We start from the raw sequence: 17769 nt of genomic DNA on the forward strand, positions 1-17769 counted from the left end.
TCAGCAAATTATCAACGCACCATTGATTCCCTCCTCTCAGTGAATTATCAATTACCATAAATATTTATGCCTTCTTAGAAAGTTTTAAAGCCCTTTTGCTTAATGGTCATGCCAAAATCAATGTGAACTTGTTTTTCAGAGAGTGCTTTTTGTTGTTTTAACAACGGGATAATAATCTTGCAGTGAATGCAGAACTCATAGCAGTGGCTTATGCAAGCTTCTGAGGCCTGCTAACCTTATCCTCTACCTATATATCTTGAGGTCACCCTAAATTGCATCATATGCCCTAGAAGAACACACTATTACATTTCATAAAAATAATAATGCCGTTTTCCTAGTATTTTTGATGTATCAGTGTGTAGTACGTGATCGTGAGAAGTGTGTTCTGACAGATTCTTTTATTTTTGAATAACAGATAAATGGAATAGCTAGCTTTTCGGCTTCTTTATCACTAAAATAATTTCTCTATGGCTTAAAAAATTGTTTATCTATCTCTATCTACAGATCTTTATAGATAGAAAGATATAACTTTTAAAGCCTACTATATCTATACAGTATATGCAATTTGTAAATAGCTGTATATTCAGATAGTCAAGATAAACCCTAAAGCTTCTTTGTATGACAGTATTATATAGTTTTATACAGACACATACTGTACTACTCCCTCTTTTTATAACAGTTGCTGGAAGATAAAGATACAATCTTAACTGTTCTGCAGTTTCAAAGTTCAGGGGACATAGATAAAGCACAAGAGATTGGGTTTTAGGTTTTAGGATAACAGAATCGATTTCAGGTTTGGGATGCTGGGGCTTCTAGATATGACTATTAAAAACAGAAGTCTTATAACTAGGAGGAAAACAGTGTTTACCAACAGTTTCTAAAACAGGAGCTAGGAGTGATGTGCTTTGTGATTTGTTTTGTGCGAAACAGAGGAGAGAGGGTATGGGATCCTGGCTGGAAATGCAGGAGACTTAAAATTCATAACCTAAATCTGGGGTCTCAGTCTGTGCTTGGAAACAATCCTACAGTTCAAAGTAGCATGTTGTGTAGAAATAAGGTCCTCCAACTCTTCTGGGGAGTGCTCTTCGAAGTCCTTGCACGAGTTGTTTTTTCTTTATTTGTTTTATTTCTAGTTTTTTAATTGCTATGGTAACTTAGTCTATCTTACTGTCTTCCCAGCTTCTAATCAGGTCAGCCATCTTAGGAATTAGCCTGTCTTGGGAGAAAGCCATGTTTTGGAGCAAGATCGATTCCTGCTGCTGCTCTCCCTCATTTTTTACTGATCTTTGATTCATTTTGTCTTAATTAGTACTTCTCACTGAGGTACACTGTCACAAACAAAGCCAGGAGATGGTAGTACCTCATATGTTCTCCTTTTGGTTCCTTGCCACCGAAACAGGTGTCTTCCTCCCTGATAAAAAATTTTCCTAGCACCAGCTTTGCCTGTTGACCTTGATCCATACATAGGGCACTCACATTTCCATTAAACAGTGCTGCTTTACCTTAGATCATCTGTGATCCCCTACACCAGCTACCTCTTCTCTAACATTACCTGTCCCTGCCCATCTCATCCTTTATAAGCATTGCCCCACTGTGCCCCACTATGCTATTCTCTGTACCTGTTTAATGTCTCTTCTTCGTCCACATGGGTCTAACTTGCCTGGAGCCTAGAATCTCACTCCTTTTTCTTATTAGCTCAGGTTTGACTTCTGATGGAGGAAGCTTGTTTTGAGAATTACCTGCTTCACTGTAACTACAGATCCAGTCAAGGGTGCACCCCTGGTTTGTATAGGGATCAAGATTTTGCCACTGCTGTTGTGGCATATACCTGTAAGAGTCTTGCTTTGTTTGTTTAATTACAGCATTACCCCAGCCTGAGAACTAATTTACCAAGCAGAGCTGCCTGCAGGCACTGCAGTACCAGTTGCTGATAGCCCTAGAGATGCTGGCTGTTTGTAATTATGTGACAAGTAGACTGAAACTGTTTTTAATTGTGCTCTGTGGCATAATATTTATATACATTTCTTTACTCTGAACATCTGATATTTTAATAAAGGAGCATAACTATTCAGCCTTTTGCAGTATAGCAAGGGAGAAGTGTATGCAGCACTTTTCTGTACAAAAAATACAGAGGACCCAGTCCCTCAACTGACAGGTAGCTAAGCAGTTTTTGGAGACTTTTTTCCTTTGAGAAAGCCCCTCTGTATGCCCCCCAAAATCACTGATTAGCACCCACATCTGGAAAAGCTCCATTTGGGGTGGACAGGAACTCAGATGCCTGTGTAAGGACCATGCTGATGGCAGCAAGTCACTGATCCTCTGGTGACTGTCTCAGGGTGTCTGCAGGAATAAAGGCAGGGTCTTCATTTGGTTCTGATTTTCAGATTTCTCATTCAAACTTTCTTTGAAAGCTAGCAGGAAGGTGGTGTTGTTACTTACATGAAAAACTACAGATCTGGTGCCAGGTGAGAAGGAAAGCTGAGGTGTTACCAGTAATGCGTGAGACGTTAAGCCATCCAGCTATTTACTAGAGTGGCTGTTCCCTTAAGAGCCACGCAAACTTCTGTACCTGTGGTGCTTGTACAGTCCCCAAGGGCACATTACGCCATGAGGATAACTGCAAGCACAGTTTGACTTTCAGGTGGCACCATGTCCTTTCCCATGGAGAACTGAAACTGAACCTTTAACGCACCCAGGTGGACTTCCGAGGGCAGTTCTTGAGGGAGTTGTGTTATCTTTGTTATTGTAAATGTGCTGTCAGCTACGAAGCCTGAAGCGCACTGACCAGGTGAAAGCAGGCTTTGTGCCGGACTTCATGCTCCCCCTGTGTCTTCTTACACCTTTCCCACAGAAACAGGGCAGCACTATGGCTCTCATAGGTGTGCTGCTCTGCTTAGCTAGGGCTGGAGAGGGGAGATGCTTATAGGAAAGGCAGGTAGGAAAGATGGTTCCTGTCCGATATTTTAAATTTTGAGTTGTTTACATTAGTGAATATTTTCAGTTGTGCTGCAGACAGGTGGGAGTTTACACAGGTGCAAGCCACAGGCTGTTGGCATGGATTATGCTTGTTGAGGTTTGGGCCCATTTAGGCTGGTGGATTTTTGTAATTGATTTCTTAAAACTATATATTTTGAGCAAGGTATTTGTGAGAAGATTTTGTCAGACTTAGCTGAAAAAAAGAAAAATCTTGTAGCATGAGTCAAGTCCCTTTCAGTGTTCTCCATCCACTTTGGTCAGACCTCAGCTCCTTTGTTTGCTGGTATACTGGCTGTGGAAGAGCTCCCGCTCATTAGTGAACTTTCTGGATTGCTTTGATTCTCTCCCACTGGTTAGTGGCCCAGCTTTGTTTAGAACTGGTGCTTCTCCACTTCACAGAGCTAAATTACACTAGGCTAGCACCAGGGTTGTCAGTCTCGGGGTCGTGAGGATTGATAACGTCGGCATTATGAGCTTTACTGCTCTTCCGTGGCTCAACTCTCAAACTGAATGAGTCCCCTGGCAGAAATTCCAGGTCATTAAACTGGCAAGTGCTCCTTGCAATCCTTTTTCGTGACTAAACTCAGACTTCATCGAATCTGAAGCTACCCTACTCTTCCTAAAGAGCCATCTGCTTTGAAATAGTGGGTATGGGTGCATCAGGAGGTATGGGTACTTCTCATGTCAGAATGCCAGGATCTTCATTAGTCCCAGAAAAAAAAAGAGCTGCACTGGATGCATGATAGACATGGATGCAGCAGTGCTTCATCTGCAACTCTAGCCTGAAATGTCACTAGGTTTGCAAAAAATTCTAATTTCTTAATGGCTAGTGGTTTACATTAACAGCAGCTCGATTCAGACAGTGAACACAGGATGCTGAATATCCTAGGTCAAATCTCAGTCTGACCCTAAATGGCCCATCTGTAACACTAGTGAAGATCAGGTACCGGAATTTCAGCAAGTGGAGAACAAGCTCTCTGCTTGTTATCCTTTTAATCGTTAGTGACTTAAGGACTTCCTAACCCAGAAGCTGCATCTTCATATTGTGTTTATTAGCCACTCTTGAACTCATTTGTTTAATCTTTTTGAAACCATGTGTTACCACAGCAGAGAATTCCACAATTTTTTAGAAATGTTTTTTGGAAAACTAGCGGGCTTTTTTTTCTTAAAGCTGCTCATCTCTGGAATAGTGTTTTCTCTAGAAAATTGCACTTCAGCTGACGTAAATATCTGAGTTGTCTTACTACCAAGGAATGTCTACCTGATGGCAAGTTCTCCCTAGGTTCTGCGTTATCAGTTCACAGCAAATGGAGTTTTGAAATGGTTTCAGTCACATATGCTGAATTACCCACTTGAATGAAAAATACACCCAGTACCTCAGTTGTGCTTTCTGGTGTTCCCACCATTTTGTTTTGTCACAGACTTTGGCTTTTACATGATAGTGCTGCTATAATAGTTGTCTTCTAGGAGCAGCATATATAAAATGACATACTAGTTCAATAATTAGGTCTAGTTAAAAAGAAAAAAAAATATTCAGAGGGTTGTTTTTCAGGGTTTTTTTTACTCTTCAAATTTGTATTTTTCTCTCACTTCTTTTATCTGTCTCCTCCTTACAGCATTAGCCACTATGTGCTGGTGATGTCGTTGACCATATTTATGATGCTGATGAATGGACTGGCCCAGCTGCTAACTACACAGAGACTTGAACTTCCCAGAAGGACTAAGCACCATTCCACGTGATAAAGTGATAAATGTGTCTGCCTTGTTCCCATCCTCAGAATTCCTATGAACCAACCTCCACCTCTGGAATGTAAATATGTTAAAGGACTAGAGTGCCAAAATCCCATCCAGGGATCAGAGTGCTCTGCTGATACAGATTAAATGCTGTCCCATGATTGAAATTTGCATTTGGAGATTGCCATTTAGACATCAGTGGGGCTAAAAAAGCCTCAGCTTTATTCTCCAAGTGTATGTATTTCCTGAAAATAAAAACAGCAACAAAATTCTTTTTAAAAGAAATAGGCAACCATCTTTTAGGGGTTTTTTTGGTTGTTATAACTTGTCTGCCAGCTGTTTGTCTCACACATGCTTACTCTCTTGAGGAGCCTGCAAAGTCCTTGCTTCATTTCATGTCTCGCATAAACATCTCGCAGACAAGCATAAATGAAATCAGTCTGGGCAGATCACTGGTTTGTATGTAGCCGATGTGGCATACACATTTGAATATCTCTGAAACTGGCTGTGCTTTCTGCAAGTTGTGTCAATGTGCATGTGAGAATATGTTGAGGCAGGTTAAGACTGGTACGCTGTGAGGCTGTTGCTGTAAGACAACAGCTTTTAGCTAACCTCGGTGCGAATTGCTGCCGCTGACCGTGCTCTCCTGCTACCTCCTGTGCTTGGGTTGGCTGTGCAGTATGCCAGCTCAAGTAATTGATCCAAGTGAAAAGGAACCTGATTAAAGAATTGTAAAATAGCATTCAGACAGGTTCCCTGGTCCAGCTGGTGACAGGATGGGCAGGAAGATCAAGGCTGATTGTTTCAGTGGCAGCCCAGAGTTAGATCAGCATAAAGAAGTCATGAAACTGTAGATGGAGTTGGTGGATTGCATAGAGAAATGCCACACAGAGGCTTTTTTCCTTTGTTTCCTTGTTTTCCTTTCCACTTGTGTTCCGTTACTGATCACAAGCACCAGCCTGGGTAATGGGTGTGCCATGAACCAAACTCAGACACAGATCCCCTGGTTGTATGCTGATTACAAGTGAGAGCAAAGAGTGAGGGTGCTTAAAGGCTCTGCTGTTGTGGGTGCTCCTGGGGACCCAGTAACTGTAAATCCATTGCATGAGGCTTTGAGATAGACTTGTAACTTTGTGGCCCTCCAACAGCAAGCATCAGCTTCCCTACCACTAGCCCACAGTTAAGTAGCACAAACTACAGAACCCACATACACCTCAATGGTTCATCTTTCCCTGAGGTCATCTGTTGCAAGAATTACACAAAAATTGTATCTCCTGAAGCAAAAACTGTATTTCCTGCTCATCAGGAGGCCTGCACAGAGCCAGGTGTCCAGCCTTGGAAACAGCTTTTTCCATCTACACCATCAATAAAAGGGCCTTTGAAGCAGATCCCTTTGCACAGTAAAGGAAGCGAGTGAAAGAAAAAACTTTTTTCTTTCTGCCCCATTGTATGGTGGCATCACTAAAAATCGTACAATGCAATTTCCCTGTGTCACACTCCCAACTTGCAGCCAGACCTTCCTATCTGGGAGCTGATACATATGGTACGTGATGCTGGCAGCCAAGGCTAGACATTCGTCATGAGGGCTGCTCCAACACTTTTTCCAGCCATCTGGCATTTGGCCATGGTCACATGTCTGTTTAACGCTCTGGAAACTAGTCATCCCTCTGCAGGAAGTTTGGCTGGGAGAAACCAGTCACAAACCTCCATCTGCTTGTTGAGTGCTAAAAAAAATATCATATCGTGGCCCTGCAGTCATCTGTGCAGCTTCGGAGTGCCTCTTGAGAGTGTCTGAGCACTGGAGCGGGAGTCATTTTTTCACTAGGTAGTGGTCTGGTGGTCTTACTGGGCATGTTGGTAGCACAGCTGGCCTCAGTCACAGGAGATATTTCACATTTGTTACAGAATGTACCTGCAGACTTGCACGCTGGAAGGTGGCATGTGCCCACTGTTGTAGTTGTACCGTACAGCCAAGGCAAGGAGTGACCGTGAGCAGGGGGAAAGTTGCCGCTACAGCAAAAACTCTGCACAGGTATGGGAATCTGCCACGCTTGTTCTCCTTAGATCCAGTGAGTCTCTGCATTGGAGAGCTATCCCCACCTCAGCCCCAGTCTACACGTATGTATAAGTATCTATGGTGTATTGTATCATTGCGGCGTACTGTATCAGCAGCTTTGTGTGACCTAACTGATGTCTTGAGACTGCTGTCTACAGCGCTGCCCTTTCAGTACACACAGCTATAGGCAGCTGTACTGTTGAGCATCCCAGCCTCCATTGCTGGAGTGATTTCTTTGCAAAACTACTGTTTGTAGAGCAAATTCACTGATGGGAGCAGCTGAACAGCTGGCATTGGTGTGATTTGAAGGAACTGACTGAAAAAGTAGGAACGTGGGACCCACTGGGCTGCTACCCTGAAGGCACATCTTCTGCAAGCATTTCAAAACTGCTTGTTATCTATGACAAGGCCAAGCGGATGTCCTACCTACTAAGTGAAAACACCAGAGGTACATACTGTCTGGTGCTGCAGGCTCCCCAGGAAAACGCACAGGAGCTCAAGCCTGATGTCTTTTCTTACCACAAGGGGCTGGTAATAAAACAGCATCTCACCCCGCTGTGTCTGGTACTGCTCATCTATGGTGGTAGGAGTAATCCATCTACTCTGGTATGCGGGGAAGTGGAAATGGCTGTCCAAAGTATAACCTGCATCAATTGCTCTTTCTGCTTATGGCTTCCGTAGTGCCTCTTTCCACAAAGCAGGTTTTGTTTTTTACATCCATTCTTGTAAGAGCAGAAAGGGGATGATGAGCACGGGAGAACATTTGCAACACGTGTGTTGTTTTTTTTCCCCAGTGCTGCTCTGCGGGGGTCTGTTCTTGTTTGCCATTTGCTCTGGTTGGGCCACAGTGGTAGCAACCTTAGCTGACCTTTCCCTTTTTCCCGCTGGTCCCTTGCATCTCTGTGCCATTTGTGAATTCAGTTTCTAGCTGAGGCCGCAGGAGTGCTGGAGAGCAGCTCTCGTGGAGAGGCAGGATTGGCTGTGCTATTCCCGTGTCTCCCCAGGGGAGGCTCTTGCTGGAGTCTTGGCCCACACTTTTGGGTTTACTCCAGCACAGGGAGGTGTCAAAAATTCTCCCACTCAGCTACTTTACACAGCCCCATGGTGTGTGTAACAAAGTCGACTCTTCCCTCCCATGGATGCGTGTTCCTCTCCTTTCCAGAAACAAATGTCATCAGCAATAAAAAGTGCTCCCCAACCTTAGGAGCTAAGGTAGGGAATAAAATTTTGTATTCAGCTGAGTTTAAGCTTTCTTTTCCTCTACTTGTGGGTCTTCGAGCATCATCCCTCTTCGTGGGGCCCAGACAGGACTTGGGCCACAGAAAGGGGCCTCTGAGCCAGCAGAGCCTTGCAGGCCAGTGCAGCTATCACCCAGCCCCTGCGTTTTCGGCTAAGGGCATGAAGGCAGAATTGCCTTGAGCCCTCCTGCCTGCCTTCTTTCACTTGCAGTAGAGTTGTAGACTCTCTGACTCCTAGAGCAGGTGAGGCTCCAGACAGCGAAAACCTCAGGCAGGGAAAGGCAGGCAGATCGGCATTGTTATTTATGCCTGGGACTGCACAATTTTTTTTAAACTATACTCATAGTGTAAAAACCTCTGCAAAGCTTGTATCTTCTTGGTTTCAGAGCCATGGACCCCTGAAGAGCTAACCATAAATGTGGAGTGCCCATCAGGTGGTGTAATGCGAGAGAACTGCACTGAAGAGTAGCTGATACAAAGATCTTGTAATCTTCAGTGCTAGGAATTGTTCTCTGCTATTGTGTTATCAAGGCTGTACACAGCAGCCTTTTGATATTCATCCAGGGAGTGAGCTGTTTCTTCAGAGATGATGAAGCTTAGATTGTATCAAGACCTCTTATGACTCACACTAAATGATTTCCCCTTCCCCCTCGCAGAGTAAATCAGATTCTAGAAGCTTTGGCAATTTCAATGCATGCCGTGGCTGTTAGTTGTAAGGCTGCTACAGCCTTCACATTCTTGAATGAGACAAGATATGAATGAACGTTCATGGTCTTATCCAAACCTTGCTCTCTTGAACTGTGGTGTCTGGTTTGCCCAAGCCACGATACAAATATCATTTCAGCTCCTACCACCCCAGTTAATCTGTAAGGGTGCAAAGCTCATCGCTTTTCAAAATTGTCCGCGTGAATCCTGCAGTCCCTTTTCCTGTGTCTTTGAGGTGGTAAGGGTACTTCTCTCGGATGCGTTCGGCAAAGAGGAGGAGAGCGTGGAGGGTGCCAGGCTTGCTGCTGCATCCTGGTAGATGTGGAGTGCTGTGAGCAGGAGCCAGCCGGAGAAAGTATTTTGGGGAGCTGCAGTTGGGGTGGGGAAGGGAGAATGTCTCTGTCTTGCACCCACTCTGGGGTGTGTTCTGTGTCGCAGTAGTGGGGCAGCTCCAGGTCCCCCCTTCTCTATCATCACATGGCTTCATCTAGCCTGAAGGCAAGAAGCTGACTTTCTTCTCCTGTGTGTTGTCTTTGGGCAGCCGCTTTGTGAGCTGCCATGGCTGGGGAAGGTTTGGGAACCTGTCTTGCACTGCTACCACATATGTGAGACAGCCCTGGATCAGCCCTGGTCATTTGTGAGACAGGGCTTTTGGTGAGCTGGGACCGACTCTCACAGCAGCTGTGGTCACCAAATTATTTGCAACTCTCTCCTCAACTAGCCTGTCCTGGACTGGTTACATTAATAAGGACATGCAGCGTTGAATCCAGTTCATTGGCTTAAAGAGGCTCTGAATTCAGCTGCTTCCAGCAAGGGCTCCCTCCTTGCCCCGGGGCAGGGCACGGCATTTTAGCATTTGAGGAGGGGAAGGGGAAGGGGAAGGAGAAGGCTGAAAGCATGGCACTTGCCCCCTTCCCATGACTTTTGAAAACAAGCTTGTTGATATTTTCTTTATTTGTTTATTTATTGACTTATGCTTGGCAGCAAGCTTCATAACTTTCTAACTTTGAAGGTGAATAATATCAAGTGGAAATACAGGAAAACACACCTTATTTTATTTTGTTTGCATTTTATTTTCCATGTGAGTTGTAAGAGCACATGCCTTTTTTTTTTTCTTCTTCTTTTTATTTCCTTTCATGTTACATAAGGTGAAGCTGGTTTACCTTTCACTTGGGTCAGTACTGCTGACAAACGTGTTAATGGCTGGGTATCGTCCATGGCATTCTCTGAGAGGGGGAGGCAGAAAGCACCACACCAAGATCCCCAGCCGAATGTGCTTGCAATGGGAAATGACCAGTGATGGACCCGCTTCTGCTCTGAATTTTTTGCCGTCTGCAGCCCTGCTTCTCGCCGTGTCACCTCCACTGCAGAGAGGTCCTTCCTGACCTGAATTGTGTGGTCCAGTGTACAGGCTGCCAAGTGCTGCACACCCTGTGCTTGGACCAGTGGCTGAGCAAGGGACAGGATAGTGCAGAGTCAGACCTGGGGAATTTAAATTTAAGTCACTGCAAGTGCAATCACACCTGGGTCCAACATTTTTTTGCCTCACAGCAAGATGGGAGGAGAAATACAAGAAAGCCATGTGTCACTAGCACGGCTCTTCGCTGTTCTTGTCGCCTCCTCTTCCTCCTCAGGGAGTCTGCAGCATTGCTCCAGCAGTACCTGCCCAAGCCCAACCCCAAGCTTCAGCAATTGCAAGCTGGTCCAAAGGGTACATGTCCAGTAACAAACGCTGCAAAATTGAACCCCTGGCATTTAGGGTTGGGGAAATCTCTGACCAAGACCTAAACTCCTCTAATTAAACTTAGCTTATCACTCTTGCAGAAACGCTAAAGGACGAGGCATTCTGAGCACAGTTCTCATATTGACTTTCTGTGGAGTAACCTTTATATATTTCAATAGACGTGGCCTTTTGTGCTGGACATCATTGTTTTGCCTTCTTGGCATGTGAGACAGCGCAAGACAAAAACTGCAAAGTAATTTCAACAGGGGCTGGAATTTGGCGGTGTGAGTCCCGGTGAGCACACAAGCAGAGACGGGCTCTGAAAATACTGTTATTTTATTTTTGTGTCAATTTCCATATTAAGTTAAAAGACCCTAGAACTTACTGTACAAAGCACTGCTATCCACAGCTATATTTAGCTGCTCGGATGTTTGTGTCTCCATCTCACTAGATCTCTAGAAATGAGTGGATATTTTCCATCATGGGCTTTGAGTAGGAAGCTTGTTATATCTGACCTACTGTGAAAGGAAAACATCCATTTCACCCCCATGCATTTTTTCATACAAGTGGTATCTTTCTATATCTCTTCTAACCTACATTAACACATTATATTTCCTTTCAAATGCTACAAACTTACTTGCTTTAATGTAATTTGGCAATTGACTGGTATTTACGGCCAAAAGTAGAAATGAAACGTGCGTGTCATTTTTAGAGAATTACATAGTGAAGGAAAACCTCCTACTATTTGGGATGACGGCCAAATCTTCATCTGGGACCTGAACTGAACACAAGCCTTGTGAATCGTTGTCCCAAGCTCCTCCGTTTCCTGGGGCTTCATTTCCCTGCCAGTCCCAAAGAAGTCATGGAGTGAGCCCTGCCTAAGATTTTTTCCCCGAGCGTGGCTTTCGGTGGTTCCTGTCGAGGGTCCCTCCTAGCCTTGCTCCTCCGCCTGTGTCCTGGGTGGCCCAGGACCCCACCTGCCAGCCTGGCTCTGTGGCAGAAGCTCGGGAGCGTTTGCAGAGTCAGCGCCCGAGCCCAGGGCGGTGCGGGGGAGAGTTTTGTCCTGTTTGGTAGGTCACGATGGCAGCCAGTCTATCATGGGGGGGAGCCTGTTTGTTTGGTTTGTTGCTTTTGTTTGTTTGTTTAGGATTTTTTTTTTAATGATACTTAAAGCTTGGGTTTGGTTTTTTTGTAATTAATGATTGAGAGACCAGCTGTCGGCATTAATTCATTTTAATACGACTCAATCTGAGAAGTGTTCAAGCTTCCTCTTAGAAAAAGTGGCTGACTGCATATTTTTTTTTCCAGGCAGTTTGCTTGACAGATAATAATTTTTACAAAAATTGCTCTACAGAGCAAGGGACCAGACTCTGTCATTTTCCCTTCCCAGTATTCATTTCTTGCAAAAGTACCTGACATTTGGAGGAAAGCAGCCTTTTCATTAGTGGATGCATGGAAAGCCCCATGGCAGGAGCGCAGAATAACTGGCTCTGCAATCTACAGAACTGCAACTAATTGCATTTTAAGGCTCTATTTCAGTGAGGCACCATTGCCGGTTATCATTCCAATACAATATATTGGAACTGAATCACAGTAACTATATTTTCTCTCCTCGTGGCAATTTTAACTCTCTGTGAAAAATCACGGGAGCTGTGAGCTTTCTGAATACAAAGCAACAGGGCACAGGTAAGTGGAGGTGACATTCCCCCATAGTTCACAGCAATTAACCTCAGCGAGGGAAAGAAAAATTAAAATGGTCACTTGTGTTTGCAAGAATTACCTTGTGATACATTGCAAATACCCTCTTGTAGGCAGTTATTTAACTTAATCTGTGCCACAGTTATGCAAATATGCTTATCATGCATTTGACAGCTTGCTCGCTCTCTCACTCTCAGAGTGGTGGTGTGTGTAAGATGGATTCAAGTACACACTCCTAAAGGCAAAATGCGTGATACTTGTCAGGTTAGGACTAAATAGTGTTATTTATTTGTTTATTTTGCAAGTCCGTGAATGCGCCTCACTATTAAGAAGAGGAACACAGTAATGATTCCGTTTAATTAACGGGGAAGTAAAACTTTCTTGCCAGTTCTAAGTGCAGATCTATCTGAGATGTCACAGGACTGGAGAATTCCTGTAAAGGGCTGAGAAAGCATTATTTGTGCTTGGTGTGCGGAGCTTTATGAAAGCAATTTACATATTTGCACACTGAAGCATAACTACTAGCTCGCAAGCAGGGTGATAAATGATTAACTATAAATGATTGACAGTTTGGCCAAAAATCCAGCAGAGCACTTGAGCATGTGCTTAACTTCAGACAACCTGGCTCTGCTGACTGCGGTGGGGCGGTGTCGGGTCCTCTCGTAAGTTCAAGAAACTGCTCGTGCACTTCAGTTAAACATGTGCATAAGTGACCTGGAGGACCAGAGACTGGCTAAGAGAGCTTATAAAAGGGAAAAACTTTCTCGTATAATGCTTAAATGAGGATGGCAGCAGTAAGTAGAACTGTGAACAGATCAGAGCTCGTCAGGGATTGGAGCATCCCCAGCTCCTATCGATTAAGTGGCAGTTGGCAGTTGCCTAGCATTTCACAGACTTAGGGCAAAAATAGAGGTTTTCCAGCAAAGGACTAATCTAGTCTGCCCATTTCAGAACAATGTTTTGTTCTGTGCATTTTGTTCCATTTTGTTTTGTTTTTAATTTGGGGGAACATAAACATACTAAATATTTTATTGCTGTTCTGTGAAAATCTCATTCTGCTTTGGCCAAATATTGCTTTCACTAAATGGCTTAATTGGAAATGGAATTAGGCCAAAAAAAGCCCAAACCCCCAACCTCCCAATGGTGCTTTCGTTTTCCAGTAGCTTGAAACTCTTCTCCAGCATTCGTCTTGCAATGGCCTCATGCTACCCACTGGGAGTCCTGTTAGGAACTTTGCTTCATCACAAGCCACTTTCTTACAGCATATTTGGAAGTTCCTGAAGATGGAGGTGGAAAAACCTGCTCTGAACCACAAGTGTTAAGCAAAAGTTGAAGGTCCAAATCAGGGTCATTCTGACGAAGTTGGTTTTGGACTCCATGTAACAATGCGGGAATGTTTTCATGTGCCTGAGTGAAATTTAGCAAACTAGAACTACAAGTGAAGTCTACCGCTTTCTCCTTTTTTCCCTTCTAAAGGAGAATATTTGGGCTTATATCACTGTCAGAAACATATGCTCCTTGGGTTACCACTTCCATCTCCAGCAGATACCTGAGAGCAAAGGCTACCCCACGTTCATCAGGCATTCAGTCAAGCATGCAATCTTCACAATGATCCCTGTGGGCTTTTACATCACCACAGAGCAGTACACGCTACTCTTGCATGTTCTTTGTTTTTTGGGAAGCTTTTTGACTCCATAATTTCAATTTTTTTTTCTTTATTTTACCTCTGCTGATACCATCTCTCTTAAAATATGTCTGAAGTTCATGGTGGTTGGGTGAAGATTAATTAAAGCATGTCAGTGTGATGGTGTCTTTCATTCATGAGACATGCAGGAAGATGATAATCTTTTTTGGAATAAAAATTAATGGATTCAGTGCCCAAAACACAGACTCTAGATAATTAACAAGAAACAGAAAAGGATGGTGAAAAGCTTTTTCTAGGGCCCAAATTCAGATCTAAGCAATAAGATACTGTTACTGGAGTGTGTGTTTTCCAGAGTACCCAGGAAACAAGCAGAAAAAAGGATCTAGAACGTCCTGGAGACAGAAAAAAGTTGGAAATATGATCTGGAGAGAATGGCTGAAAAGTCTTTACAGGTTTGAGAGTGGGCTAGAAAACGATACAGAAATTCTCTCTGATTTGATTCAGACTATCTTCAAAGCTTTTGTATTTCTTTTTTTTCTTTTTTTGCAAGATCAACAGGGTTGCATAAAAATACCTGAATCCCTCAGCGATTTTCCTCGTAATGGAAATAACTTGAAAGACACTGGACAATGATCAAACAGCATGACATAAAACTGCTATGAAAGTAGCCATATTTTTTTAGTCAGAGGGGAGGGGGCCTAGAGCTTTCTCCTTATCTGTTTAAAGCATCAAAATAGATTTTATGCCTCTGTAATCCATGAACCTTGGATATAAGCCAACAACTGCCAAAATCAGCAGGAATTTCTCAAAGCCTGTGGAAGCCAATGGATCCAAAGGTGGGTCGACTGTAGATAGTTCAACAGTCCAAATGCTCTCTCAAGAGCATAACTTAAAGGCTGGTTGTTACATTCAAGCGCTTACACTTTTTGGAACTCTATTATTCCTTTTTTAAAGCCAGGTTTGATACACTGGACCTATGTGCAAGTCGTGGCTTTCTGGTATGCAGCCACATTGCTGCAGCTTTTCCAGGTAATGGTTCTGGTTGAGGTGACGAGCTGACTGTCTTCTCATATGCAACCCACCCCACTCCCTCCAGCCAAATCCTCCAGCTCCCTTGGTCTCAGATTTGAAATCCCAACCTTCACTCAAAGCTCTGTGTATTGGTCAGCTCATGAGCGTGAGCAGGAGCAACACCTGATCAGCTGTGAAGAGGGAAAAACCGCTACCATTCATTTTCATAATCAATCCTGATTCCCTGGGGAGAAGGTACATGAGGGTGGATTTTATCACCAGCAAATTAACTTGAGAGTGGGTGAGGGATGTGGAAGAAGAGCTCACAACTCTTCCATTACCATTCTTGAATGGTTTGAGTTTGCTTCTGTTACTAAAGGAAACTATATATATTGTCTCTTTTGGTTTTTTTTCCTCTGGGCTCAGACAATTCAGAAATCAGTAAATCACATAAATTCATATCAGGAGAGGCAAGTTTATTGTTTTCTGTTTTAAACCAGTTCTTCTACGTTTTGTCTTGCCTGCAAAATCCTTCCTGCTTCTTAAATGCAAGATAATGCAGGCAGGCAGTGTTTCTAACATAAGCCAGAAAAGATGTGATGATAAATGTTTAACTGCAGTTTTCCATTCCATATGCTGAAAGTAAGAAAAGGGAGAAAAAAATAGACATGTTAATGATGTCCTATCATCATCATAGTCTCTTCAGCTGACATGGGAGGAGGATGCATAATTACCTGGACAGAGACTAAGTATATTGACTTCAGTTATTCCTCAGCTGGAGCTCTTTTTCAGTGTGTGAGCACAAAAAGCTTTAAGGAATAATGCATAAAAATGCTATTATCTTTGGAAAGAGCGATATTCAGTTGGCTTGGCTGTTATGTAGGTGAAAGCACGACGGGTATCAAGACTGCTGAGTACATTTGCATGAGATTAGTTAAATCATTTAAGCAGAATGTCCCCCCTATCTGTTTCACCCTATGCTCAGATGCTGGGGAACTTGGAAGCAACAGTAGCAGTGAAGATGCAACACTGCATGAGCAATTCCATTATTTTTTTCTGATAAAAGAAGAGGCGCAAAAAGGTGGGAAGAGGCTGACTAGTTGTGGGAAGCAGTAGTGGGAAAATTGGCAGCTCTCGGTTCTGTCACAGCGTGCAACCTCGGGCAACTTGATAAAGTGTCTGGGATCACTTTTTTGCACTTGACTTCATTTTGAACAAAACGTCATGACACCAAAATTCCCACTGCTATCTACAGCATTCAGTAGGAGGTACAGCCAACGTCGGTACTTCCCCTGTGAAATGGGAATCATTTGAGAGGATGACCCACACTTTACCCCTTCTCTGAAAGGTTAATAGCCTACCTGGACATGAGGGGCAGTTTCCTATCACTACCTTTGTACTGCCTGCGGCAGGAATCTGATCTCGGTTGGGGTTTCTGGGAACCGCAGTAATGCAAATAATAATGCTCCCCCCAGCATCGGCTAAACGCCATTTCCCAGGTTTTGATTCCCTGGTGCCAATACGGTCCGATGATACTTGCTGGAGCTGAGGCAGACGCTAGCCTTTCCAGCGTAGCACTAGTATGTGTTTGCCAGGATGGATGGGGTCTTTTTGCGGGCTGGTTTTGCTGCCTTCGTAGGCAGTTTAGAGAATAAGTCCCCAGGACATTGTGCTTTGGAAAACAGGCATAGGGATTGGGGCATGTTAGCTCAGCTGCAGTTTTATTGGCAATATGGGACGTGAAATAACAAAGTTTTCATCTGGCCATGGAAATGACTAAATAGAAGTACTTTACGACTTTGGGAGTGTTACATTCTTGTCATGTTGCAGCATTTGCAGATACAACAGATGAAGCAAATTAAATTATGCATGCACTAAAGGAATGCATTGTTAGCCACAGTCTTTGTTAACTTGCCTGCAAATAAATAAACACAAATAACTAGAAGATGTATCTTGACGATTTGGTAGGTTGGGTTGGGGTTTTTTGCCTTATGCTTATACATGTAATAGATATGCATGTGTGTATATCTGTAGGTGACCCGTCAGCCATACCTGCTGCACTCGTTACCTGGTGGGTCTCTCATTGTAGGAGAAGCCACATGGCTGCGCTCTCTCATTTGCATTCCAGTTGCATATAGCTTTGGCAATTTGTTTATGCAACTGAATGTATGCAATGATCAATATCACAGTCCGCAATAAGTCTCAATTAACGTTGCCACAGGAATCTTCCTTCATGTTTGTGCTGGCTTCTGTAGATTTAAACGCTCAGCCTTAACGATGCATTAATGTTGTTTTCCTTTTTTTTTAATGCTGTGTTTGCAGTATAAAGTCCACAATTTATTTTGTTCTCTTTGCCCAGCAGGAACACTTTTTCCACTGACTCTTTAATAAGAAGCCCTTATGAGTACGAAAGCCATTTATCTTTATTAGTTATATATTTTGCTCATCTCCTCTCTTACATTTATGAATTAAATATTTACTGATTTTTTCACAAAGAAGAATGCCTGACTGCTCAGTAAGAACAATTACCACCAGCTATGCACAGAGAACCGTAAGCAAAACAAACTTGCATTACTTCTGGAAGTCATGTCAGAAGTGACAGGAACTGAATCTGTCTTTTAATGGAGATCCTTGTGGGGCTGGGGTTTTTTTGAAGATATCTGTAAAATGCATTGTGAAAGAAGGGCTTGCATCTGTTTGTTTGCTTTCTTTCATTTACTTTTTGCTTTGTGTTACACAAGCAAAAGTGAAGGAATTCTTGTTCTCTTCTCCACTTTCTGCTTGTAATCTCATCAGTAGACTAAGAGAACTGATGAGTATTCGTTCTGTCTGCTGTCATGTGACACCTATTCAATTATAACTGAAAGTGATTATCTTACTCTCATTTTTTGATGAATTAATTTTAAGGGTCAAAGGACCAGTGTGGTCAGCTACCAGATATTACTGCGTCAAGCCTACAGCTCTAATTAGACATCAGTGAAGA

At 43.3% G+C, this 17769-nt stretch overlaps 1 protein-coding gene across 1 annotated transcript in view; it reads left to right on the forward strand.

The window, feature by feature from the left end:
* Window positions 1-5169, forward strand: part of PIGN (phosphatidylinositol glycan anchor biosynthesis class N) — a 107491-nt gene extending 102322 nt beyond the window's left edge. Inside the window, exon 29 of the mRNA XM_075052265.1 lies at window positions 4593-5169. Within this exon, the coding sequence (XP_074908366.1) occupies window positions 4593-4716 (124 nt within the window). The 3' untranslated portion in view covers window positions 4717-5169. The remainder of the gene's footprint in view (window positions 1-4592) is intronic.
* The last annotated feature ends 12600 nt before the right edge of the window (window positions 5170-17769 follow it).

The sequence above is a fragment of the Buteo buteo genome, chromosome 20 (assembly GCF_964188355.1).
Source record: "Buteo buteo chromosome 20, bButBut1.hap1.1, whole genome shotgun sequence".
Lineage (NCBI taxonomy): Eukaryota > Metazoa > Chordata > Aves > Accipitriformes > Accipitridae > Buteo > Buteo buteo.